Source organism: Podarcis filfolensis (assembly GCF_964270895.1).
Source record: "Podarcis filfolensis genome assembly, chromosome: 7".
Taxonomy (NCBI): domain Eukaryota; kingdom Metazoa; phylum Chordata; class Lepidosauria; order Squamata; family Lacertidae; genus Podarcis; species Podarcis filfolensis.
The window spans coordinates 61920101-61946710 of NC_139603.1; the positions used below are offsets into that span (position 1 = coordinate 61920101).

At 42.5% G+C, this 26610-nt stretch overlaps 1 protein-coding gene across 1 annotated transcript; it reads left to right on the forward strand.

The window, feature by feature from the left end:
- Positions 1–752: 752 nt before the first annotated feature.
- ZBTB10 (zinc finger and BTB domain containing 10) lies at positions 753–26126 on the forward strand. Its single transcript, XM_083623255.1, has 5 exons — positions 753–1739; positions 12664–13537; positions 20997–21134; positions 23556–23728; positions 24789–26126. Exons 1-5 carry the CDS (start codon positions 768–770, stop codon positions 25092–25094), a joined length of 2463 nt encoding a protein of 820 aa, XP_083479381.1. The 5' UTR covers positions 753–767; the 3' UTR covers positions 25095–26126.
- Positions 26127–26610: the final 484 nt, after the last annotated feature.

Here is a 26610-nt window from a genome sequence, read left to right on the forward strand (position 1 = left end):
GGTGGGAGTTTCGCCTCAGGAGGGAGGAGGGCCCTCCCTCAGCGAAGGGGCGGGCACAGCCGCGCCGTGTCTTTGGGGACGGAAAGGTGTTTTGTGTGGAAGGGAGTGGGGGGGGGGTGGCGCTTTGACGACGACGACGAGCGGGGGACGCCGCGCACGGAAAGTCCTGCCAACTCGTGGCGAGGCGGGGCGGGCGCGCATGACGCGAGCGCGCACTAAAACCTGACACTCGCCAGCTGTTCGGGCTCCTCCTCGCCCCCCTCCCTGCCCCCTTCCTTCTCCCTCTTTCTCCTCCCCTCCCCCGCGGCGTCGGCGGCTGCTGCTGCTGCCGCCGCCCCAGTGCATTGTGGGCGCAGTCCGTTGTTCATTTGCCATTCGACCTGGGCCGGGGCCTGCTGGGGCGGAAGGGCTGCTGCTGCTGCTGCTGGGGCTGGCGGAGTCGGATCCATTGTGGGGGAGAGCGAGCGCTTGAGGAGAAGGAGGAGGCGGCGGCGGCGGCAGCGGCCACACGGGCTAGAGCGCGCCGGGATAAGATTTCAGCCTCCCCCCCTCGCCCTTATTCCTTTTTTTAATTACTCGGGAAGGCTGACTGGAACCTAACCGCGAAGGCTCGCTGCCTCCGTCGTCTTTACCCGTCACCGCGGTCGGTTAGGAGGGGAGGGAGGGGGGGCGGGCGACAGTTGGGCGCGCGGCGGGAAGAGAGAGGGAGGGGGCGCGAGGGCGGTGGGGAGGCAGGCGGGCGGGGGGCGCGCGCGCGCTCGCCCGCCATGTTCGCCGAAATGAACCGCAGGACCTTGGCGTTCCGGGGGGGCGGCCTGGTCAGCGCGGCCGCCGCCGCCGCTGTTGCGGGAGGCGGCGTCCCGACGGCTAACGGGGGCGGCGGCGGCGGCGCGAGCGAGGCCTGGGTCCGCCAGGAGGCCGAGCAGCTGAACGGCCAGGGGGTGGAGGAGGAAGTGGAGCTGGAGACGGTGGAGTTCGATGTGCCTGAGTTGGAGGCCACGGACGCCGCCGGGAAGGACCTCCTGCTCTTGCCCACCACTCCTCCGAACTCGGTGGGCGCCGACGCGCCGGTCGCTGCCGCCCCGGTGGGCCCCATGTTCGCCGAGAGGAACCGCCGGACCTTGGCCTTCCGTGGCGGGGGCTCGGCGTCGGCGAACAATGGCTGCGAGGGGGCGGCCTGGCCGCGGCGGCCGTTGAACGGGCGGGGGGCCGGCGGCGGCGGCGAGGAGGAGGACCTGGAGCTCGTGGGCGTGCTGGAGGGGAAAGACCTGGTGCAGGACGGGGGGTCGCTGAGCGACAGCAGCGAGGACGAGGAGGACGGCGAGGGGGGCAGCCTGGGCGATGGCAGCGGCGCCGAGGGCGGCAGCTGCAGCAGCAGCAGGCGGTCCGGGGGAGACGAGGCGGAGGTCAGCAGCGTGGGCGCGGGGGAGGGGGAAAGCATCCAGCACTTCCCGCTGGCGGCGCGGCCCAAGTCCCTCCTGCAGAAGCTGCACGTCTCCTTCCAGAGCGCCTGGCTCAAGGAGTTCCCGTGGCTGCAGTACTGCCAGCAGACCGGACTCGTGTCCTGTGCCTGGTGCGCCGCCGCCGCCTCCACGAACACCTCCGCGGACGGCGGCAGCAACGGCGGCGGAGGGCACGACGAGCTCTGCAAGGGCACTCGCAACTACAAGCGCGCCCTGCTTCTCAGGCACCACATCTCCACCGAGCACCGCCTCAACGAGCCTGTCACTGCTGAGCAGGTCAGTAGAATCAGGGCGCGGGGGGGGAGCAGTGTGTTCTACGGGGGGCGGCGGCTGATGTGGGGGTCAGGGCTGGGGGGGGCATCTCTTCTTTGGGGAGTCTCGTGCGAGGCAGCGTGCCCACGTGTGCGAGCTGCTTTAAATGGATTCTCCTCTCCCCTATAGCCTGGGTTTGAGGGCACATTGTACTCTGTTCACCTTCTGTCTCCAGTAAGCAGATTATTCTGCCTTCTGTTTTCAAGCTGACTTGTCTGTTAGTTTTGTTTAGAAGCTTTACTGACTGCCACATAACCTTTTAACATTGTGAGCTGCCATAATGTTTACCTTGTATAATAGCTTCCTGTATGGTAATTACTTGTTTCTCCAATCTATTTCTCCAATGTAAAAGATGGGGAAGACACAAGTAAGGTTTTCCTGGCAGGCAGTAACCTCTGCAGTTGATCCCTGTGCAAATGTAAAGTGCACATTTGTCTTTGTACCACCACATAGGCCCTGGATTAAGATGCATATATGATGCTTTAACACAGAGCGCCCTATGCTTCAAAAACACAAATAACCACAGTTGGAAAAATCTGTAAATAATACTGAAATTTATTTATTGCACTATATCCCACCTTTATCTCCAAGGAGCTCAATATGATGTACATTGTTCTTTCTGTCCTCATTTAATCCCCACAACAACCCTGTGAAGTAGGTTAGGCTGAGAGGCAGTGACTGGCTCCTGGTCACTTAGTGAGCTTCATGGCAGAGTGGGGATTTGAACCCTGGTCCCCCAGATCCTGGTGTAACACTGACCACTACACCACACTAGGTCTAATTGTCTGAAATGAAACTTTGAAGAGTTCTCAGAGTTTTGTGAAAGGTGTAATTCACCCCCACACAGACAGCAGATAGTTTATAAATAGTTCTGAAGGATGCTTTGAGTGGCTTTCATTATCTTCAGTGCAATGGTTATGTGTAGAATATTGATGAAACCAAGTGAGTTGCGTAGAAGCTTTTGTGCAGGTTTGCAATATTACATTAATTGTTTAGCCTACTCCAATAGGAATATTCTGTATTCCTAGATACTATCAAACTTTAGAAATTCCCTCAGCTTTCCGGATGTAAAACTGATACTGAAATTAGTTGCACATGACACTTTTGCATCTGCAAACCTGGATATAGATGATTAAATATCTACATAGTATGTTTGGTTCTACATTTATTAAAATAGTGGTGAAGTAGAATTTTTTACATTTCTAGGAATTCAGAATAGCATTTCTAGTTTCATAAAAATTTAAGATTGGTTAGGAGAATCAGCTAAGGGATATGTGAATGAAACAGATGCCCATGTACATCTGAATCATGCGGTCATCTGATGGTTGTGCACATTCAAAGTCCCGTTATTAGACGGGACTGGAGCTAGCTTATGGCTAGTGACTTGGCCTAAGGCAAGGGTAGGAGCCCCGGGGCCTCCAGATTTTGTTACTCCCAGTCAGTATGACTAGTAGAATGGAAGTTAAACAGCCCAGCAATCAATGTCTGAGGGCCCACAGGTCTTCCATTCCTGGCATAAGACAGCACAAGGATCTTCATAACTGAGAAACTGAAATTGGCCATGTGGAAGACAGTGTTCAAAGTTATGGCAGTTCCCCTAAAACTTGCGTGCATATTACAGAATATATGTAACCACAACAGTCTTTTCCCACCATTCCATGTCTTGGTGTGAGTGTGCCTCTTACCTCATTTGGGTTAGTAGGGCAGTACTAGAGAGGCTGGAATGGGTATAGGGCCTGTGCATAGGCAGGCTCCAAAACATTCTCATCTGGGGGGCCCCCCATAAATAGACTTTCACCCTAAGCATGGTAGGCCAGCACCTTCCCCCCCAAAAAAAAAATCACTGGTATGTTCTTGCCTCCTTGCCAGAACCAGTGAGTGCTGGGCAGATGAGCTGCATCTGACCTTTATCAACACACTCCTGCCTCTTCTCTTCTGGACCAATTGCAATTGAAGAGGGAGCTGGGGAATGGGCAGCACATTACCTGTTGTTGACAGGTGCTGGGAATGGAGGTGGTTGTTGTGTCTGCTGCCCCCCCCCCCAATTGGTGGGGAGATGGGAGGGAGAAATAGAGGAAGCAATACTGGCAGTTCCTTTACAACTCCAGTCTCAGGATTAGGGCAGGGAAATCTCTGTACAGGTGCCTAGGAGGTAATTTATGAAGCAGAATGTAGACACCTCTGCTTTCCTGAGCTTGGAGCTGGAAATAAGGATTGTTTTCACTGCGTTTGTGCTTTGTTTTTGAAGATGCTTTCCTCAGAACAGTACAATATTTGGTACTTAAGGGGCAAGGTCATAGTAATGATGATTGGCTTTGAAGGCCAGCTTAAATTTGTGACCTTCTCTATTGACTTCTGTCTTCGTGTGCTACATGTTCCTACTGCTTTTAGCATGGATAGTCACTTAGGCTTTAAGCACTATTGAATAAATGCCTTTTCAATTTTATAAACTTCTAGGTTTTCCTGCTTGAAACTTTTGTGCTGGAAAAAGGACAGTATGCCTTTCAAACACCCAGAGCTTGGTTTGGTGCTTTCTATGCACTGTGCATCTTTTCAGTCTTTTAACTATAGAATTCTTCCCTGTGATTAAAGGAAAGGAAATATTCACTGGTGGCTGTATTTGTATCAACTTGCTGAAAAACAGCTGAAAAACTGTTTCTCATCTGTAGCAGTACTGATCTTAATGAATAGAGTGTTGGAGACTAGTGAAAGCAATGTGTCCTACAGAGTATGTCCTTAAACATTAGCATTTCAATAGTTAACGTATTCTAATTTCTTTATAACAGCTATTGTATTTCAGCACTGAGATAGTGGTGGGTAACAGTTGTAGTTTCAAGTTTACAGGAGTCTCAGATTTGGGAAGTCATTGTTCTGATTCCTTCTAAATGACTTGAATACATTTTGCTTGGGAGATATTTTCCATAAGTCTTATATCTCTTTCTTTCTATTTGAACTTTAGTGGTTATATTTTTCCCTGTAGGTAGCATATCTGGGAAGCCTAACAAATAATTTCCCCCTCAAAGTAAAACATGAGCAGCTCCAATTAGTGTAGTTGTTGCTTTCCTTATTCCATACTTAATTATGTAAAATGCAGAAGTTTTCCTCATAGCCATGCCAGTTGGGCTGATGGGAGTTGTACTCCAAGGCATTGTGAGGGCAACAGATTGAGAAAGCTGGTTTAGACTCATGCAGTAGAGTATATGGGGTATAATATTTTAAATAGGCACAGGAAGCTGATCTCTCTTCAGTTTAAGGATCCCGAAAATAGATGTAGGGCGTTAGTCTCCAAATCTCTTGGGCTTGTGTCTGAAGATCTGTTTGAGGATTAGGTTGTTAAGCTAATTAAAATCCTCCCGTTTGCACATCTTATATTTCACCTTGCATTTCACAGACATTTGAGGGAGCAGCAGTATAAAATAGCAATCTGAATTTTCTTGTAGAATGTATGGAATCCATTCACTTGTTTCCATTTGTCAAATGTCTAGGTAAAAATTTTGCCTTGTCTAGAAAAGGTGATGTGTGATTATCACAACAGCACATTACAAAGAAAATTTCATTATGCTTTTTTTAATGATGATTTTCAGTTATGAGAAGTAAGACAAGTAGGATTTCTGTTCTCTTTCCAGTGTAGCACTTGGAAAAGCACATGGCACACTTCTGCCTGAATATGTAGGCTTTGTGCTCAGCAGGAGCTAAAGTTCTTTAACTTGAAAACTAAATGATCTTCAGTTTCTGTTACTATCATCTTTGCTTCTAAATTTCTAGTGCCTAGGGTTCATGAAGCTGTGTGTTTAGTTAGCTTAGTGTAAAGAACAGACCCAACCCCTTCCCTGTCCATGCATTGTAAACCACTTCAGAAATCAGACACACAATAACAGCAATACTTGTGAAATTGCTTGGGTGAAATCCAGTGTTGCATGGATGAACTTTCCCTTCCTCCTCTCTAGCCTGACACACAGCAGCCCTTCCTGCTCTGGAGAGTCCCCAATTCTGTATTAGTTTTGTGGGGCTGCAGGGGAGAGAAATGGTAAGTCCTATTGCTGTGGGCAGTATCCAGAGAAGTGGATTTCTGGCTGTGCAGGAAAACCTCCCTCTCCTTCCCCCCATGCATTCTCCAGATCTGTTCTGGAGTATTGGGGGAACTCCAAGAACACATTTGGGTGCACATGGAGAGGAGAAGGAGAGGAAGTTTCATCGTGCAGCCAGAAATTCTGTGGCTAATGAAACTTCGTTGGATACCATCCTCTGTTTGCAAACTGACAATTAAATGTTGACCTTTGGGTACACTAAACATAGCTGTGTTTTATTTAATTATCTATTCTATTCTATTGTCATCCATCATTAAATATTTCCTGGCTGGTTTACAAAAAAAAAAATTTAAACTACAATATATAATATTTAAAAATGTCAGTAATTAATAAAATACAGCAAAAAACCCCAACCCCAGTTTTCTAGCCCAAATATGACTGAGTCACAAGGCTTGTTAGTGGCTGGAAAGCAGAGGTGTGGTATATTTATACCCTGTGCATTTCTAATGAAATTGTACACCTATGTTTTAATATTTTCTATTTTTTATTTAGATGTCTTGGCATACATATCTGGAGAGGTGCAGTGGGGTGTAGCTATCCTGTTTAGCTGAAATTCTAGGGCTCCAGTCTTGTAATTTGTCTCTTGGAAGTAAGCACCATTGAACTTACTGGGACTTGCCTCCAAGACATGTATAGGATTGTGATGTAAGTAACTGTATCACATATTAAAAAGTTAAAATGTAAACTGTAGTAGTCAACAGTGTGGTATAACTGCTAACTTCAGAAATAAAAAATAGATTTTTAAAAAATTAAAAATGTGGAAATCACAGCTGAAGACCAGCACTGACATGAAATTATTTATATTGTTTCTATATAATTGGGTGTGAAGAAAATATTTCAAAATCTGCCATAGTTTTAAGTGTCAGCTCTTTGCTGGGATTGAAAATAATCCCATCAGCCTTGTTGACTGTTTACCTTTTTCTTTTTAAAACGTATGTTGACTTGAGGATTCTGAATGAAAAGGAGCATTTTGTCTTGGAGGGAAAGACTGGTAGAATAGGTTGCAACTTTTAATAGAAAAATATTAAGTACAATCAGAGTTAGAAATCCGCCAGGTGCATTTTGTGACTGGAGCAGGTCTAACTGACCACGTGGAGATCTCTGGACGCCAGATGACATCTCCATCTGGCTGGCCTCTCCAGCTTTCTTAAGCAGGTAAACAGAAGAGCTTATTTATTGTATTTATATCCCACCTTTTTCTCTAAGGAGTGCATGGTTTAAACCCTCCCCCCAGTTAATCTGTACAACAACCCTGTGAGGTAGGTTAAGAGGCTGTGACTGGCCAAAGGTCACCCAGTGAGCTTCATGACTGAGTGGGGATTTGAATCCTAAGCTCCCATGTCTTAGTCCAGCACTTTAACCACTACACCCCCCTGGATTCCTATGGTACTACTGCTATGGGGCAGCTATATACATTAAACAAAATGTCACGTAGAGAAGGATCTGAAATACTTTTTTTGAAGCTTGAATTTGTTTTATTCTGGATTGTTTGATTTGATGTTTTAATGTGTGCCACCCTCTGTCCCCGACCAGAGAGAAACGAGTGCAGCCATTGAAGGGTTGAGATTTTTGCTTTAAAATATAAAGTGGTATAGAAATGAAAGGAATAATAATAATAAATTTCATTGCATGAAAAAATGGTACCTAGACATTCTATTGTGGCAACTGTAACCTAGAGTTAAGGTGTCATCTTGAGTTTCTAACCCTGCTACCAATTATAGATTTGTACCTTGCCTTTCAATTGATTAAGTTGCATAAGAAATGAACAAATGTAGGTCAGCTTGCAGAAGAAATGAGTAAATATAGGTCTTCCCAAGACCATAGGATTAGGCAGTAAATGGTAGCTCAGCGGTTTTGGCTTGCTGTTGATTTGTCTGCACATTAACCTAGTACCACTGCCTCGCTGATGTGGGGATCCAGAGCACAGCCCTTCAATGGCTGCACTCGTTTCTCTCTGGTCGGGGACAGAGGGTGGCACTTGGGGGGGGGACTGTTGTTGCGCTACTCCATGGTGTGTGGAGTGCTGCAGGGTGCGATACTCTCCCCGATGCTTTTCAACATCTTTATGTGCCCCCTCACACAGTTTTTCAGGTTTTTTTCCAGCAAGTTGATACAAATCAACCACCAGTGAATATTTCCAGCTGTGGTTGGATGGTTACATGGGAGCCAGTTGAAGTTAAATCCTTCGAAAACAGAGGTCCTTTGGCTGGGTCAGGACGATATGGGATTGAGGGGCCAACTCCCATCTCCTGCTGGGGCGCAGTTAGTGCCAGTGCCGTCTGTTAAGAGTTTGGGTGTAATTGACACCTCCCTTTCTATGGAGGCGCAGGTTGCAGCTATAACAAAGGCGGCATTTTTTCATCTCCGCCAAGCTAAGCGGTTGGCTCCTTACCTCTCTCGCTCTGACCTAGCCACTGTGATCCACACGACGGTCACCTCCAGGCTTGATTATTGTAACTCACTCTACATGGGGCTGCCCTTGAGACAGACCCAGAAACTCCAGCAGGTGCAGAATGCCACGGCGAGACTCCTTACGGGGTCCTTGCCACGGGATCACATTCACCCGGTGCTATACCAGCTGCACTGGCTGCCGGTGTACAGGATCAGGTTTAAGGTGCTGGTTTTAACCTTTAAAGCCCTATACGGCCTAGGACCCTTGTGCCTATGCGAACGCCTCTCCTGGTATAGTCATACCTCGGGTTGCAAACGTGATCCGTGCGGGAGGCGCGTTCGCAACCCGCAACGCTGCGCATGCGCGTGATGCGATTCGGCGCTTCTGCACATGCACGTGACATCATTTTGCGCTTCTGCACATGCATGAGCACCGAAACCCAGAAGTAACCCATTCTGGTACTTCCGGATTCGGCACAGTCCGCAACCCGAAAATGCACAACCCACAGCGTTCATAACCTGAGGTATGGCTGTATGTCCCACAGAGGACCTTACGGTCTTCAAATAAAAATGTCTTGGAGATCCCGGGCCACAGGGAGGTTAGGCTGGCCTTGACCAGAGCCAGGGCTTTTTCTGCCGTGGCCCCGATCTGGTGGAACGTTCTGTCACAAGAGACTAGGGCCCTGCAGGACTTGACATCTTTCTGCAGGGCGTGCAAGGCAGAGCTGTTCTGCCAGGCCTTTGGCCAAGGCACAGTCTAACCCCCTCTCTCCTTCTGTAATCCTTATAGGACCCTAACACAATGGTTGCCATTAATTTGATTCTGAATTGATTTTAGAATGTATTTTAATTAATTGACTGTGATTTTATGTACACTGTGCTATTTCTACTTGTTGTTGGCCGCTCTGAGCCCGGCCTTGACCGGGGAGGGCAGGATACAAATAAAAATTTATAACTACTACTACTACTACTACTACTACTACTACTACTTACTGCTTGCTAGATTCTTACAAAGAATTCTGGTATTGGGCAGTCTTTTGGTAATTGATACAAGTTCAGACATGAGTTGACAATTTGGGATGTCCTTGTTATTTACCATTAGGCTTGCCTGCATCTTCACTAGTTAGCATTCATTATAGTTCAGCATTAGAGCTGCCATGGCATAGTGGTAGTTACTGGTAATCATAGCTTGTTTTAATACAGAGATTGAGCCAGTTTCTAATCCTATTTGGCAGTTGGGCAGGGTTCTGAGCAACTCTTACCACAAGGTATAGTCCGCCCCTTTCCAGGTGCAATCAAGATCTGCTACTGCTCTTGTTGCACCCCACAAATTGGTAATTGGTAACTAAATTTCTAGAAAATACCTTTGGCACATGAGTTTTTAAAGAAGAATTGTTTAGCATGATACTGCTTTAGGATCACTTATTACAAAGTATCATAGAATTGTAGAGTTGGAAAGGACCCTGAGGATCATTGAGTCCAACCCTCTGCAATGCAGGAATATGCAACTGCCCCATATGGGGATAGTTCTTACATTAATAGTAACTTTTTTCAGGTGTTATATTGACACTGACATCAGGTCTTACTTGTATTTTTGTCACATGTTCTCCAATATGTATACTGAGATTTTTAAAAAAGAAATAAGGTAATCATCAAGACTTGAATGATAATAGCAAATGAATAATAAAACCACAAAATATCTATTGCTCAAGCATGGGGCACTTTGGGAACAAGCCAAAGCCAGGTTTTGGTTGCTGAATCCTGAATTAATTGTGCTCCAATTAACAAATGCATTGCTTACATTGTCATACGTTTTCAGCTATATCCTATTACCAGCTGTATCAAGTTATTAGATGATACAGCAGTTACTGTAACTGGGTTCACATCCCAGCCTCTGGCTTTATACCCATATATCAACATGGGTTTGTGTTGCTAGAGCAACCACCAACTTCTGGTGTGTAGAGCTGCTGCACAGGACAGATTAGGCTGAAAGTGTGCATGACAAAGGTGAAATTGATGTAGCATTTTGCAGCAACTAACAGTTGCCTTCAGGTGAGTATCAAAGGCGTATGTGTGTGCTACTGTTACTCCCCCCCCCCCGGTCCTCTTTCTGCCTAGGATACAAAGAGTTCCCATTGCTTTTGAGGGAGTGTTAGTTGATACCCATAATTGTGTTGACTGAGATTATTGGTTTGGTAGGCAAAGACAGTGGAATCATCTATACTTTTTCTGGGTGTGTAACTTGTGCAAGGAAGAAAGGCACCACTGACTATTAATTTGTGGGATGGAGGATGAGGGTGAGAAGACCTCCTCTTGTGAGGGGGCTCTGCTGTGTCAGTAAACTCTGAAACAGGCGCACCTTCAACTTTGGATCCACAGGATCAAAAGCTCCACGGATCACTTCAAGGGCTTCATCCTTGGTTACTCTAGCCTGGAGCTAGTATAGCAAAAATTAATTTAAAAACAGCAACACATGTGCACCCTGGCCGATGTGGGTCAGCAGGGCTTTGGATGTGCCAGTGGAACTACTACTCCACTCCTTCCTGGCTCCTTATTATAACTGCTTTGTTAATCAAGATATAAAATTGTCCTATCTATATTTATATAAATATTTCCTCTTCAATTTGTTAGATAGGACTAAGGTGGCAGGCTAGCTAAAAATTCAGCCCATAAATTTTGGAGGAAAGCTTGTGAAAAACCTTGGGTGCAGAGAGAACAGGGACTGTATACTTGTTCACTGTGCTAACTAGGAATGAAGAGAATAGGAGGCTGGAAAGAGATAGGAAAAAATGCTATTGATTTAGAACACCTGGGAATATTGCTCTCCCCTTTTAGTAGTTCTGTTAGCTAGCATATGTGAGAATTGCCTTGTTAGTGCAAGTGAATGAGGCTTACGAGAGGCCCATTTTGGGCTCTTCTTGGTGTTCCTGATTTGAATCCATAGTTCCTGGCTTGGAAGGGAAATATTGTAGGCTGTATCATGCATAAAGAATGGCCAATGGACTTATGCTGGGACTATCTAGAAGTGAAGCAGGGATGAGTAGACACTCCTTGCAGTGTGTGCTTGGCTGAGTTTTATTTCTATAGCAAAGGATTAATCATCTTATTTTGAGGTCATTGGATGAAAGAACTGAGATAATGCTCATCAAATTTGCAGATGACACCAAACTTGGAGGGGTAGCTAATGGTGTTGAATACAGAATTGGGATTCAATATGACCTTAGCACAGTGAATGGAGAACTGGGCCCAAACCAACAATGTGAATTTCAGTAGGGACAAAAGTAAGGTTCTGCACTTAGGAAGGCAGAAGCAGTAGCACAAATATAAGGTAGGGGGAGACTTGGCTTACTAGCAGTACATGAGAAAAGGATCTAGGTGTCTTGTGGACCACAAGCTTAACATGAGTCAACAGTGTGATTCAGCAGCAAAAAAAGCTAATGCTGTTCTAGGCTGCATCAACAGAAGTATAGAGTCCAGATCAAGGCAAGTAATAGTCCCTCTTTATTCTGCCTTGGTCACACCACACCTGGAATACCGTGTCCAGTTCTGGGCACCACAATTTAAGAAGGATGTTGACAAACTAGAATGTGCAGAGGAGGGCAATCAAGATGATCAAGGGTTCTGGAAACCAAGTCTTCTGAGGAGCTGTTAAAGGAGTTGAGTATGCTTAGCCTGGAAAAGGGGAGACTGAGAGGAGATATGTAGGCCATCTTCAAATAACTAAAGAGCTGTCACATGGTGGAAGATGGAGCAACCTTTTTTTCTCCTGCTCTGGAGGGTAGAACTCAAACCAATGGCTTCAAGTTACAAGAAAGGAGATTCCAACTAAACATCAGGAAGAACATTCTGACAGTAAGAGCTGGTGAACTCCCCTTGAGAGGTTGTGGACTCTCCTTCCTTGAAAGTTTTTAAGCAGAGCTTGGATGGCCATCTGTCATGGATGCTTTAGTTGAGATTCCTGCATTGCAGGGGGTTGGACTAGATAACCCTTGGTGGTCCCTTCCAACTCATGATTCTAAGTGCAATTGCATTCTTCAGTGAGGGAACAGTGCCTGTTTCTCCTAAGCAGCTGGAAACAGCATGAGGTTGTATCCTTAATATAGCTTATCTGCTTGTTATCAAAAAGGCATTTCTAATCCAGTTGGTAGTAAAGTTTATCATAGAGTCAAGAAATAATGAGTTGAAATAGTTGAGAATCCTTGATTTGTGTTGGCTGCATGATACCACTTTTTAAGTGTATGTTTTGTTAAACTGAACGATGGGGCGGCTGTGTGCTGAGCACTAAACAAAATACTTATTTAATTGGGAAGTTAGAAATTAAAAAAAAATAGCCTTATTCATTTGGAACTTAAAACCAAAAAGTCAGTACTTAGATGCTAACTTCTTAATTTCTCCATTCTCAATTACAGGAATCTGAAGTAACATCGGAATTGGCTAATGAGAGAGATTGTGATTACAACATTAGGCCAAATGAGAACTCTTACTGCTATCAACTATTACAAGAACTAAATGAGCAGAGAAAAAAGGGCATTCTTTGTGATGTTCATATTGTAGTGAGTGGAAAGGTCTTCAGGGCTCACAAAAACATCCTGGTTGCAGGCAGCCGTTTCTTCAAGACTCTATATTGCTTTACAAACAAAGAAAGCCGTAACCAAACCACTGTTACCTACTTAGATGTTGTTGCTGTTCAAGGCTTCTCTGTCATCTTGGACTTCCTATATTCTGGCAACCTTGTGCTTACAAGCCAGAATGCAATTGAAGTAATGTCAGTGGCCAGCTACCTTCAAATGACAGAGGTTGTCCAATCCTGTCGCAATTTTATCAAAGATGCCTTAAATATAAGTATAAAATCAGAAGCCCCAGAAGCTGTCGTTGTGGATTACAATAGAAGGTCTGTTAGCAGGGATCAGAAAGTTGCTAGTTTTTGGGCCACACGAAATCTTACTAACTTGGCAAGCAGTATAAAAACTGAAAATGATGGCTACTGCATAGATGAGAGCCAATCTGAAAATTACCAAATGCATGATTGGGTCCAGGACAGCTCACCTGAAACGGCTGAAAATGAATCTCAAGGTGAGGGAAAGGTGTTCGTATGGAATGATATGAGCTCACAGGGACAATCGCTTCAAGAACCTGGAAAAGCAAGAAGGAAAAACCAAACTGCTAAAAGGTTTGTTTACAATATACCACCCAATAATGAAGAAACATTAGAAGAATGTGCAGCTACTCAATCATCGGTCCAATATCCAGAAGAAGACTTGCAGTTTATCAAAGAAGAAGCAGGTAAATACTAGTAGCATAGTTATCCTAAGCACCATGGTTTGCTTTATTCATTGACTTGTCATAAGTCTGTTTAGAACAACCTCTCACGTGGAGTAAAATGTGCCGTCTGGGTGTAAACTTGTTCCTCTATAACACACTTTTCCAATTTAGGCTAGTTTAATTTTAAAATTAGATTTACTTTATTGTAGCAACCGCTTTGTTCTGTGTCTTAGAAGTGATACATTTAAGGTAGTGGTGCCAAGGACTCTTAAATAATGCTTCCTTTGCTGTGCTGCTCTGAGACACTTGAGCCTTTTATAAGTAAAAGCGGGAATGGCAGTTGGTTTTATAATTTAATTTAAAATGGGCCAACCCTTAAAGGGAGATGGTGGGGCAACCTGACTTTTCAGTGCCACAAAAGGTGTAGATGTTGTTTGCTTCTGAAAGGCTGCTTCCTTTCATAGTTGCCCACTGCTTCAGCGTTCTTAAGTCACATAGGTAATTATTTTATATTGGTTATTAAATTTGTTTTTCCAAGATCACATATTTAAGGAGAAATTACTGGATAGGCATCTTAACACCATTTCTGTGTTTTAAATTATAATAATGGTGAAGATTTTGACTTAATGACATGACCAAGACTGTGGATGCAGCAATTTTAAATGTTCTAGCTTTCCAGTCCTATTGTGTTTGCACTTTGTTCTGAATAGGCTACTATTTCATCATATGGGTTCCTGGCATTATAGCTCCTGACAGGGTTCACATTACCACCAAAGACCTTTTTATCTGCTGGGGTGCGGCAGGCTTTTTCTTAAATATGTATTTTTAATTTTTTCGCCCATTAGAACCAGTTTCTAAGAAGTAACTTTTGGCTCATGTTAGCATGTTCATTGATTTGGTGTATATTTCTGCATTAGACCAGTTACTTTCATGTCCTACAGAAGATGGAAGAATCTGAAACACTCAGGAGTACATTTTTTTATATAACAATTATCAGGAAGCATTTGGAGCAGTGGAGTAGAAAAATCTGTAGAAAAGTTTCCAGTATCTTTTTCTCATGCAAAAAGTTCTGTGTTATAAATTCATTAGTAACATTGATTGTCTGTCAGTTGCAAGTCCAGTACAGTGGTACCTTGGTTCTCGAACTTAATCCATTCTGGGAGTCCATTCGATTCCCAAAACTGTTCGAAAACAAAGCCGGGGCTTCCAATTGGCTGCAGGAGCTTCCTGCACTCAAGTGGAAGCCACGTCTGACATGCGGTTTCTGAAAAACATTCGCAAACCAGAACACTTACAGGTTTATGGCATTGGGAGCCAAGCTTTTCGAGTACCAAGGTACCACTGTATTAGGCAAGCTCCCCAGTTCAACATTAAACATGCTAAATTAGAATAATTTTCTAGGGCCAGAGTGGGGAACCTTGGGCCACAGGGACAAATGCAGCCTTCCAGGTCTCTGTATGTAGCCCTTGAGTCTGCCCAGCCACACCCCTCATTCACCCTGCTTCTCACCTTCTTTAAGTGTTCTTGCCTAGCTTGCATGAGTCCTTGCACTCTGATAATACTTCTTCCTTGTCTGGATGGAGGATATGTGAGTGTGTTGAAACTAGCCTATTAGCCATCTGATATCTTGCAATGATCTCTAGAGCTCATGTGAAATCTTCCCTGAGCCAGGTTTTTCTGTCTTAGAAAGAGCTTTTAAGGCAAAGCTTTCCAAACTGTCCTGAAACGTTAAGTGTGTTGGCTGCACTGTCATGCAAATGCTCCCCGCCCTCCTCCTCGGGCTGGAAAGGGGTTAGTTAACCTCCAATTTGCTAGTAACACTGAATTACTGTGTTACAAAATGATGCATGTCTACATTGTGTGTCACCAACGTAAAAGGTTTGGAAAGTTCTGTTTTAAGACCTCTTCCTTGCTTACGGGGCTCTGAGAAGGTCTTACACAGGTAGCGATGGTCGTGTGGAGGCAGTTCTGGGGTCGTTCTGGCTGTAGGTGATTTTGGCTTTTCATGCAGTTCCTGGAACCTACCTCCCATGCAAATTGTGAGTCATCTGTACAACACATTTGCTCATATAGTGCTTCTCAGTACACACTCAAAATATTTACTCTTGCTAAATCCTAGGTTGACTTGCTGACTTAACTGCGTGAGTATATATTGAGGCCATGATACAAACAGTCCTCAAGAATGAGACTACATTCTTCTGTCCCCTTTACGTTGGAGTATGACCTATCGGAATAGTCTATCAGAATATCAGTATCTATTTGTATAGTATCTGTCAGTAGCTATTTGTAGTATTGCAACAAACCAATGTTTATTTTGCATGCCTGCAAAACAAAGATGCATTGCCTGCAAAATTAAGATAAAATTAAATCTATCTGTTTTAAATTTAGTTATTCAGGCTGATGAAATATTCATAGCCAGAAGGGTTCAGTCGGGTTTTTAGTGGACAGGCATTTTATACCCTACCCATTTTCTATGGCTATTACATGCTGACTTATTTATTCAGACTAAATGTGTGCTAATTTTTTAACTTTTTTTTTTGCAAACTTTTGCTTCTCTTGTTCTGAAAATTGCAAAGCTCATGCAGCTGTGCCTTGAGTGTTCTGTGCATTTAAATGTTTAAATCATTTTCATTTGTACATTCACATGGATATATACAATGATGTAGGTCTTTAAGGGATTCTGTGAGAAAATTAAGCAATTGACATGTAAGATTACTTTCCATGTTGCTATTACTTTTAACTCGAATAATCCATGGTCTTGTACTTTCCTGTTCAGAGATTAACTTAATATGCAACATCCCATGGTAATATCGGTACCATCATTCTTTCCGTGGTATCTGTCCTTAGGGGTAGGTTAAAACGTTTATAGATTCCAGAACACATCAAAAATCTATGAGAAGATTTAAGCATTTTTACCCACTGGGCCTGCAAACATTTGCATATCGCCACCAATAATGACCATAAACTGAATTCTATCAGTGACCACACCTACTGAGGAAAATAACGCCTACTAATCCAGATTTCCAGCATGAAATATGGAGGTGTAGGGTTTTTTTTTTTATAAAAAAAAATCATGTTGAGCACAGGAGACAACTGGTATTTAGAGGAGGAATGGGATCTTGTGTCTCATTCTGCTTTGGAGAAAGTCTGAAACAGTTTCTTCTACTTTTATTCTTTGTATCTGGTGCAAAATGCGAGAGTGTTCAGGCAATGGCCATTCTATGCTTGTTCAGTGCACACATGCATTGCTGCAACCCAGAAATGGCTGGGCAAAGGGGTGGGGTGAGGGGGGGGGGCTTACGTGTGGGGGGGCCAGGAACTCAACCCCTGTACAAATTGGGGGTTGTCTGTAATTTGTTTTGTTACAAGTGTTTGGTAGCAGTAAGAGAATTGCATTCCATCAGACTTTCTACATATCTTAGCACATAGAAAGAAGAATTCTTTAGAAGAAGGGAAATAGCAGCATCTCATTTTATATGTGAGAAACCCACACATTTTTTTCCGAAGAAAAATTGGCAGGACAGTGCTGACCTGAAAGCAAGGACTGATCCACAGCTAAAATTTCTGGACACCTACTTTTTCTGGTGTTTCTAAACAGGGATGACCTCTTCTTAACAGTTATTAAGCCCTGGCTGGATAATTCCTACTAAGATGTATTTTTGTATGAAAACTAATACATAAATTGGAATCTAATTCTGTGGTGGAGAGATGGCAGGGTCAAACCTATGACAGTTATAGATTTGTGTGGAGATAATGTTGAAGGATGGGTTAAATGATATGAAGACTTGGAATATTTGGACTGTTGGCCTGATACCAGCTGCTGGTGCGTTAGTGCCATGTTTATGGCTAGGAATGATCATCTTGCTAACTTGGGCTGCATTGCCGACATTTGTTCTGTGTAAGACTACTGAAACCTATATTGGCTAGTTCCTGTTTGGGTAAATATTCAGTGCTTAGCAAGGATGTGATGATTGTGGTTGCTGTGATATGCAGGATACAGTTTTGTGAAGTTGGCTTTCAGTTTCAAATGAATTTTATTTTTTTAGGGATCACACCTAGAATGGAGACTCTGTTACTGATTTGTTCAGTTTGCTGCCTAACAGGCTTCTTGGCTAAATTGTTGAAGGCCTTTGTTGAAAGCCTCAGTGATTTCAATATGATATAGAGGATTTCATCAGGCTTAGATTGAATCTCAAAGACTTGATGCCTGCCTGCCATAGCAAACAAGTGTGGTGTTGCATATTGCTGAGTTTGTATTGGATTTTCCATTCATTTATATAAATGGGGGAGTGTCTGGGGAGACAGGGATGTAAGAGGGATGCCTTTGTTATAGACAGAATGCTACTCGGTCAAGATTTGCATCTTGGACACAATTTCCCTCCCAATGGTTGTGGCTCAATTTAAACCATCCTACCTTGGAAACTTATTGTTCTAAGGAGTTTGTGTTAGCTTTTATAAACAATTTTTAGTGGCCTTGTAGCTCATCTGGTAAGCCTGTGGGACAGTGAATTTGATGTGGGATATTGACATGATTGCATGGAGATGCTTTCTCCTACATTTGCAGATCCAGGCAGCCCACTGGCTTACAAGATGCATACTCATAGTGAAGCAACATAGGTGACAACTGGCGTGCAAACTGCAGGTCATGCACTCCAAAGAGCCAATTTGAAGACCTGTGGTTTCTTCATTGCAAGACAATAAAATTCCATATATACTCGAGTATAAGCTGACTTTTTCAGCACATTTTTTATGCTGAAAAAGCCCCCCTCGACTTATACTCGAGTGAGGGTCCTTTCAGGTTGCTTGTTCTTCCTCCACCGCTGCCACCACCACCAGGTTTGTGGTGTGGTGAACCGGCTTATACTCGAGTCAATAGGTTTTTCCAGTTTTTTGTGCTAAAATTAGGTGCCTCGGCTTATATTTGGGTCGGCTTATACTCGAGTATATACGGTAAGTATTTCTGTTACTGTTGTGGCAGCAAAGTACCATCTGCTGTAGCTCTTTTAATTATTAAAGAATTGTTGCATCAATCTTGGAAAGGCTAAAATAAATATATTTCAAGCTGGCAGAAACTTTTGATTTATACTGTTTGGGTAAAATCTAGACTTGCAGTGTTAATCATTTTTAAAAGTTTAATCAACTAAAAGTGCCTTAATGAATCAGCAGCAGATTTTTTTAAAAATATAAGTACTTATAAAAGCTTTGGATGGCAAGCACCATCTTTAAGAGGCATTATTCCTTCTCAAGGCCAAATTGCATGTGGCATTAACTCTGAGAATGCAATAATATGAACATTTTATATATAAAAAAAGTACACTGCTGCAGAAGAGCCTGAGCAGTATTAAGCCATTGAAATTGGTGAACCTAAGACTTAAGTATTGATTTAAGCGGGTCTATTCTTTTAACAGTATTTTCCCACTTGATTTGGTTTACCATTGAATAGAAGTATACTCTTTTGTAGTCAGTTGTAGTCCCCAGACCAGCACCTCAGGATCCTCATGCATGATTGCCATTGGAATGATGTTGCCAGGATGAAAGGGTTAAAATATAGTTGTTACTACTACTACTATTTCTTTCTGTCCATACTATAAAGGAAGCCGAGGGCAGGTAAAAATCATCCCAGGGCAGCTAACAATGACAGTTACAAGCTTAGATTGCTGATAGAAATAGCCGAGGAAAGCAAAACTAATCCATTATACAGTATTGAATGTTCCTGGAACAGGCCTCAGTTGCCAGAGACAGTGGAACTCAAACTTGGGACTTTGACTTGTAGAGCATTAGCTTTACCATAGAATTATGCTTTCTGCTCAAGATCTTACTTGTACTGGCCAATAAGTAGGTGTGCCTGTGGGAGTAAGAGGATTTCATATATGGTAAGACTTTTATTGACACTTACTAGTAGCAATCAGTGTTAGAAACTGAGATATGAAAGCTAGGAGCTAAATGGCACCTTAAATCTAGGTTATGGGCGCCATAACAGAGTGTCTCGGCGCACTTTTTTATAACAAGAATGCAAAGCTGAAAATGAATGAACTGCAGATAAAGTCTTATGTTCATTTTTCACATGGTCTAGTCCTCCTCTGAAGACTGCAAAAAACAAAGCCATACTTCCCCTACCCACCCCCCTAATATTCTTATGAGTGTCCCTTCTCCAGTCTTCAGGGAGTGGCTGGAAGTGGGAGGCAGAAAGAGGTCCTCCTTTCCTTCCAGCAGTAGCAGTTTCAGTCTGACATCTTAGATGCAGTACTGCACCCAGAGCTCAGAAACTGCTAACATTAATGAAATTCTGTGTCACAAACTGTGCTAGAGAACAGTGGGAGTTTTGAACGCTGGTGGCAATATGTTAGGGCAGCAGCTTATGGAGAGAAGATGCTCCCATGCTGTTGTAGTCTGCTGCATCCTGGTTGGTTCTAGGTACATTGACTTCTGAGAGCATTGTGGGAAGTTTACAGTAGCTTGTGGTGAGGGAAGGTATTTACTATAGTGATACTGCTTGGGCTGCAGGTAATGCGGTTAGATCCTGAAATGCAGCTTATTGGGCTGTGCACAAATGACCAGGTACTTTAGCTGTATGGTCAAGTGCACCCCCTTTCCCTTTGCACATTGTGTACAACCATTTTAGTAGGTGTGGCTGTTCAGGTCCAAGTTCATCTGTGGAGGCTGAGTTTCACTTATCTCCCAGGATGAATTAGTTTCAGTTGCAGATCTACTATCTGTTTGCTGCTTGGATTTTCTCTTGAATGTGGTAGGTGGGAATGACTGCTGAGGAGTTTTATTCAATAGTGTGCCTGTAATGTAAAACCACAAGTGCTTAGTGTGGTGAGGACTTCAGGAGAGAGTTTCTGTTGTTCCTGCCATATTTTAGATCCTTTTTGATAGCACCTCTTCTGCTACCAGCTTTGGGGAAGAAATGTTGGGTAAATGCAGGTCCTTCCGAAACTGTTACTACTTCCTCACTTGCTACAATTTTTATGAGTCTTTATTTTATTTGATTGCCTGTATGCAACCTGGCATGCCTTTAGGAGGAAGATCAGCATGAAAACATAACAAATGAAAAGCTATAGGGAGTTCTTTGTCCTTGCAACCCTACCATAAAAAATGGATTGTGGAAAGTCACTTTGTTTTTGTTTTGCATTAATCTGTGCTTGCCTGCCACAATATTGTGCCAGTACAGGATGTCAGGCTGTTCCTCTGAGCAGGTAAAGAAATCTGTCTAGCCAGTGACAGTGATGTACAGTTTGTTTCACTACCCACCCACCTTCACCTGTTGCAGGGTTTGTACTCAGGCTTAGCTAAATGCCAGTGCATGACCACTGTGCCTGTGCAGCAGTATACAAGTCTCACTACTTCACAGTGGCTTCTGCCAAAGATAGAATTTTTTAAAAAATGTCTGCATTCTTTACAGGCTACTGTATAGATAAAGCAATCATGTGTACTTAATATTTTTTATATAATTTCCCCCTATAACATCTTTCAACAGGTACCTCAAATGATTTCAAGTTTGGAATGTTTCCGGGTATCTCAAGTGATTTCAAGTTTGGATTGTTACCAGGTTCTTCAAATGATTTCAAGTATGGCTTGTTGCCTGAATCCTGGCCAAAAGAAACCTGGGAAAATGGCAAGTATTAAGTATCTATGCGATTACTCTTCTTATATTTGTGATTTCTAACTTTCACCAGGAAGCAAAATAACTGTCTTACTATTAGCTTTCTCATAAACTATTTGCTCATAGACAGTATCTATGGTACTTGGGAACTTTTTTCTGTCTGTTGATGAACTACAATGTTGCTTTAATTTTATTCTCCATTTGAAGTCACTAGGTGGCACTGGTGACCACCAGCTCTGAAATATGGTCTCTCACAATAATATTTGGAAGTAGTCATTGCTTGCAGAAACAGCTAACACTTGCAGTTAATAATTGATTAATAGTGAAAGAGCAGATAGAGATGGCCAGTGGTGAGTAGAAAGGTTTCAGTCTCTGCCCAGACAAGTGAGACAGTGGGGATGCAGATCTCCCCTTGCTTATAGGATCTGAGATGGAGCAATGGTGAGCTTGGAGACTACATGCCTGTGTGTTGTGCCCCTATGTATGTGGTATGCATGTGTAATGCTGCTCTCAGGCTGAATTGGTCAGCCATGTCTGATATACATATTCCATTCAGTTTTTAGGAAGGTGCAGGTAAAGCCCAAGAGAAGAGCATTGCATTGGTATTCTTTCATCTGATATGCAATCCAGAACTAAAACAGGGTCAACAGATATTATTAAGTCTCCAAGTTCATAGAATTGTAGAATTGGAAGTGACCCTGAGGGTCATCTAGTCCAACCCCCTGCAAGGCAAGAATCTTGGCTAAAGCATCCATGAGAGATGGCCATGCAATATTTGCTTAAAAACTTCCAAGGAAGGAGAGTCCACAACCTCTGGAAGGAGTCTGTTCTACTGTCAAACAGCTCTTACTGTCAGAAAGTTCTTCCTGATGTTTAGTTGGAATCCCCTTTCTTGTAACTTGAAGCCATTAGTTCCAGTGCAGGAGAAAACCTGCTTGTTCACTCTTGTGGCAGCCCTTGAGATATTTGAAGATGACTATCTTATCTCCTCCCAGTCTCTTTTCCAGGTTAAACATACCTAACTCCTTCAACCGCTCCTCATAAGGTTTGGTTTCCAGAACTCTTGATCATCTTGATTCCCCTCCTCTGCACATTCTAGTTTGTCAACATCCTTCTTAAATTGTTGTGCCCAGAACTGGACACAGTATTCCAGGTGTGGTGCGACCAAGGCAGAATAAAGTGGGACTATTACTTGCCTTGATGTGGACTCTATACTTCTGTTGATGCAGCCTAGAATAGCATTAGGTTTTTTTTGCTGCTGCATCACACTGATGACTCACGTTAATCTTGTGGTCCACTAAGACCCCTAGATCCTTTTCACATGTACTGCTAGTAAGCCATGTGTCACCCACCTTATATTTGTGCACCTGGTTCTTCCTGCCTAAGTGCAGAACCTTACATTTATCCCTACTGAAATTCATTTTGTTAGTTTCTGCCCAGTTCTCCAACCTGTTGTCATCTTGAATCTTGATTCTGTCTTCAGCAGCATTAGCTACCCCCTCCGAGTTTGGTGTCATCTGCAAATATGATGAGCATCCTTTCAATTCCTTCATCCGAGTCATTTATAAAGACGTTGGAACAACAACAGGCCCAGGACAGAACCCCATGACACCTCACTTGCCCTTTTTTCCAGGTTCATAAGGAATCATTAATGAGCACTCTTTGGGTTCAGTCTATCAACCAGCTAGAAATCGCCTTAACAGCCCATTTTACCATGATATTCTGTGCAAGAACATCATGGGGGACTTTGTCAGAAATCAAGATATACTATGTCCAAAGCATTCCTTGATCCATCAAGCCTGTAACACTCTGTATAAGAAAAGAAATGAGACTCATCTGGTGTGACTTGTTTTTGAGAAACTCATACTGACTCTTAGTAATCAAGTTGGATAAACTCCATCTCCAGTGTCACTGAGGCAGCAAAAAACAAGTGTTGTTATTGCATCCAGAATTGATGGTGGACAAAGAGTGCCTGAAGTGTGAAACTCTTCTATTTAGAGTAGGGGGAAGAAGAGAAGAGGCAAAGAAGCCAGAGAGCTCCAGAGAAACCCAACTTTCTACCTAAGGGTAGATATTCAGGCCGAATTTGAGATGGTTCTATTCTCTGGATAGGTCTTGAAGATTTTTGACCCTGCCTTCTGACTTACTCCTTTCCCATCTGCTCTCCTACAGGAATAATGATAATAATAACCAACTACAAAAGATTTCAGTAACATCTGCATATTGGTCATGAAGCACTTTTTGTGTGTTGCTATATTATCGGTTGATATTTGTATGGTCACCATGTCTTTTTTCTTGTATATGATTTTTCTGCGTTTATAGGGCTGTCTTCAACTAGATGTACTCTGGGAAGACATGTTGAATCAGTGGACATGACCAACTGCTAAGTGTCAAATTGCTACTTATTAAATTTGTTTGTGTTTGGATTTTTAGGTGACTCTTCTTTAATCATGAACAAACTGAAGTGTCCACACTGTAACTACGTAGCCAAATACAGAAGAACACTAAAGAGACATTTGCTCATTCATACAGGAGTGAGATCTTTCAGCTGTGACATTTGTGGAAAGCTATTTACTCGTAGAGAACATGTAAAAAGGCATTCCTTGGTATGTAACAGCTTTAAATTACTATAGTGAACTGTTGAGGAGAGCTTGGTGTGGTGGATAATAATTTTTCCTTGTCTATAATTCTTCAATCTAATGTGTTTAACAGTGTAATCCTAACCATATCTACTCAAAAGCAAGTCCTGTTGAATTCAGTGGGGCTTACTCCCCAGTAAATGGGGTTAGGGTTGCAGACTTCTGCCAAATTCACGCACAGTTGCAACATTCACTTTCTGAGACTTTGAACTTTCAGGTCATTGCCCTGTCATAATGTTTTAGAGAGTAGTGTCATAGGGTTGTCATGCAGGGCTTGGGAGAGGGAATTGTCTTTCTTCCTCTGCAGCTCTGGGGCTGGAAGGAAGGCTCAGGCTTGTGTTACTTGTCTAAAACTGTCTGAGCATTCGCTGTAGTAAGTAATATTGGTGCACACTGGCAATAAGGCAGCTAAGCTGTTCTGCTTGTAATAAAATTGTGTTTTAATTACTTGTATTTCCAGAAAGTTGCTTTCTGGTTTTGATACTTTTCTAAATCACTGCCCAGGAATAGCATAGTTAAACATAAACTCTTGATTCAGTAAGGAATAGAAGTGTTTTTGTAGTTTAAGTCAGGTATCTAGTATAACAATGACAATAGCTATTGTAGTTACAGAGGTGACTCTCAACTTACATGAGAGTTATGTTATGGGGATGGTACGCAAAGCCAAAATAATGTACAGTCAAGGCACATTGGGTTCAAAAGTGGGTGAGATTGCCAAAGTCTTTTCCCCATAAACTCTCCCTCTTTAAAATATTTTTTTAAAAAAATTCCAGGCACGTAAAGCTGAATGCTTGAACGTTAAATGTACGTAAGTTGTGAGTTAACTGTACTGCAGAAACACTGGTGTATTTCTGACGTCTTGTGAAATTCAACATTTTGGGTCAACTATTAATAGTTCGAGTTCATGCTTTGAAAGAGTTAATACAAAATGTGTGAAACTATAATTTGGATTAATAGCAGTGGTCAAAGCATATTGTGATTGATATGAAACATAAGTGACTTATTGACACTGATTCCTCTTGTGCAGGTTCACAAAAAGGATAAAAAGTACAAATGTATGGTGTGTAAGAAGATTTTCATGCTAGCAGCCAGTGTTGGAATAAGACATGGATCTCGACGTTATGGTGTGTGCGTTGACTGTGCAGATAAATCTCAACCAGGAGGGCAAGAAGGAGTAGACCAGGTACAGGACACAGATTTTCCTAGAGATGAAGAGTTTGAAGAAAATGAAGTGGGGGAGGCTGACGAAGAGCTGCCTGATGATGTAGAAGAACAGAACGACCAGACTCGATGGGATGAATCTGGGGAAGTCTCTGTGCCTTTAGAAGACTGAGGTGGCTTGATCTTCTTAAGATGCTTTATTTGGACGTCACATGGATTGACCATGTTGAATTTTTGGACTGAAGGCTTGGAAACATGGTACAGGCTGGATGGAAGTTATGTTGCTGTGAAAATCGTAGGGTCAAAGCCTTATAGCAAAAAAAGGATTATTAATTTTTTAAAGATATTTGCACAGGACTGTAAAGCATACAGCCATTTGGTTGAATTATAGAGTCCTCACATCTACAGTCAATTATCAAAAGAAATGTATTTTTTATTATTTATAGGATATAGCTATTTGGGTCCTAATCAAGCATAGTAATAACTGTGCTTGTGTTACACATCCATGTGTTCTTTAACACAAATGAAGCAAATTGCAATCTTTGGAGTTGACTCCATTGAGATTCCAATCATAGTTTGTGAACAAAATGCAGCTAATTTGGGCTAGCGGCTCATGTTTCCTGAAAGGGGATTTTGCTGCACCTCCCTTGCCTTCCCCTCAATGGTTTAAATATCAGCATCTTGATGACATGAAGCTAAGTCTTTTAGTTTTGTCAGGATGTGGTTTAGCTGACAAGTCCTGGAGAACTTAATCATTGATATTTAATTTACTGACTTTCTGGTTTTTGATATCTTGAGTTTGCATAAAGCTACTTTTCACCAAAAATACAATAATGACTTAAAGCTACAAGGAGGATTGTGATTGGAATGAAGTAAATTTCTCCTTGTCACTTAAATAACTTTATATTAGACACTTTCTGGCATGGCTACCCATGTTTTAATTTATGTTTTCTTAGCACTATTCCTATTGGCTATCATTTTTATTCACTACTGTATACCTCAGTCCATCACAAAGCATAGAGTCCTAGAATCTGAGGAGTGTCACAGAAGTAAATGTAATTGGCTTTTTTTTTTTGTTTAAATAGTTCAACCCAATTTGTCTGCTTTTGTCTATTTTTGTTATGTGGAAAATTAGACATGAGGCTGTCATTTTTCTTTCTTTTTTGTGCCCCATTGCTCTTCATTAAAGTGAACACAAAATGAACTTTTGCTTCTCTCCTATTTTGGGGGTTCTTTTATATACCAAACTACATTTTAATTGGCAGCTTAATTTGCTGGAACTTTTTTTTTTTAAAAAAATTGGTATTTGTTAGTATAACTGCTAGAGCTATTTATCCCCAATGCTCTTTGCTTCTGTTTTTGGATGAGATATTGAAACTTGAATTTTTGTAGCCATAAATCTTTTCTAAACTTGTTATATTGTACCAATGATTTCAGGCCTTTTTCTGAGGGAAGGGAGGGTATTGCACCTTTTTATGCTTAGAATTCTCAATTTCAACTAGCCTGAATGCAAGTGAGCTACCTGAATGCTACCTGCATTCAATATATTTCTATGTCACAATGAATAAATATGCACAGCATTTACCATAACACATAGCTAGGCCAGTGTGATAGTACTGTATTATATAAGTTGAGGGGTCACCATATTTGAGTTTAACTTTAAAATGAGTATATTTTCCTATTTTATA

What these genes read in the sequence shown, in the direction of transcription:
- ZBTB10 (XM_083623255.1), top strand. Translation starts at nt 768, where the DNA reads ATGTTCGCCGAAATGAACCGCAGGACCTTGGCGTTCCGGGGGGGCGGC. An exon ending in AGCCTGTCACTGCTGAGCAG is followed by an intron (nt 1,740 to 12,663) that starts GTCAGTAGAATC and finishes TCTCAATTACAG; the next exon opens with GAATCTGAAGTAACATCGGA. An exon ending in GTTTATCAAAGAAGAAGCAG is followed by an intron (nt 13,538 to 20,996) that starts GTAAATACTAGT and finishes ATCTTTCAACAG; the next exon opens with GTACCTCAAATGATTTCAAG.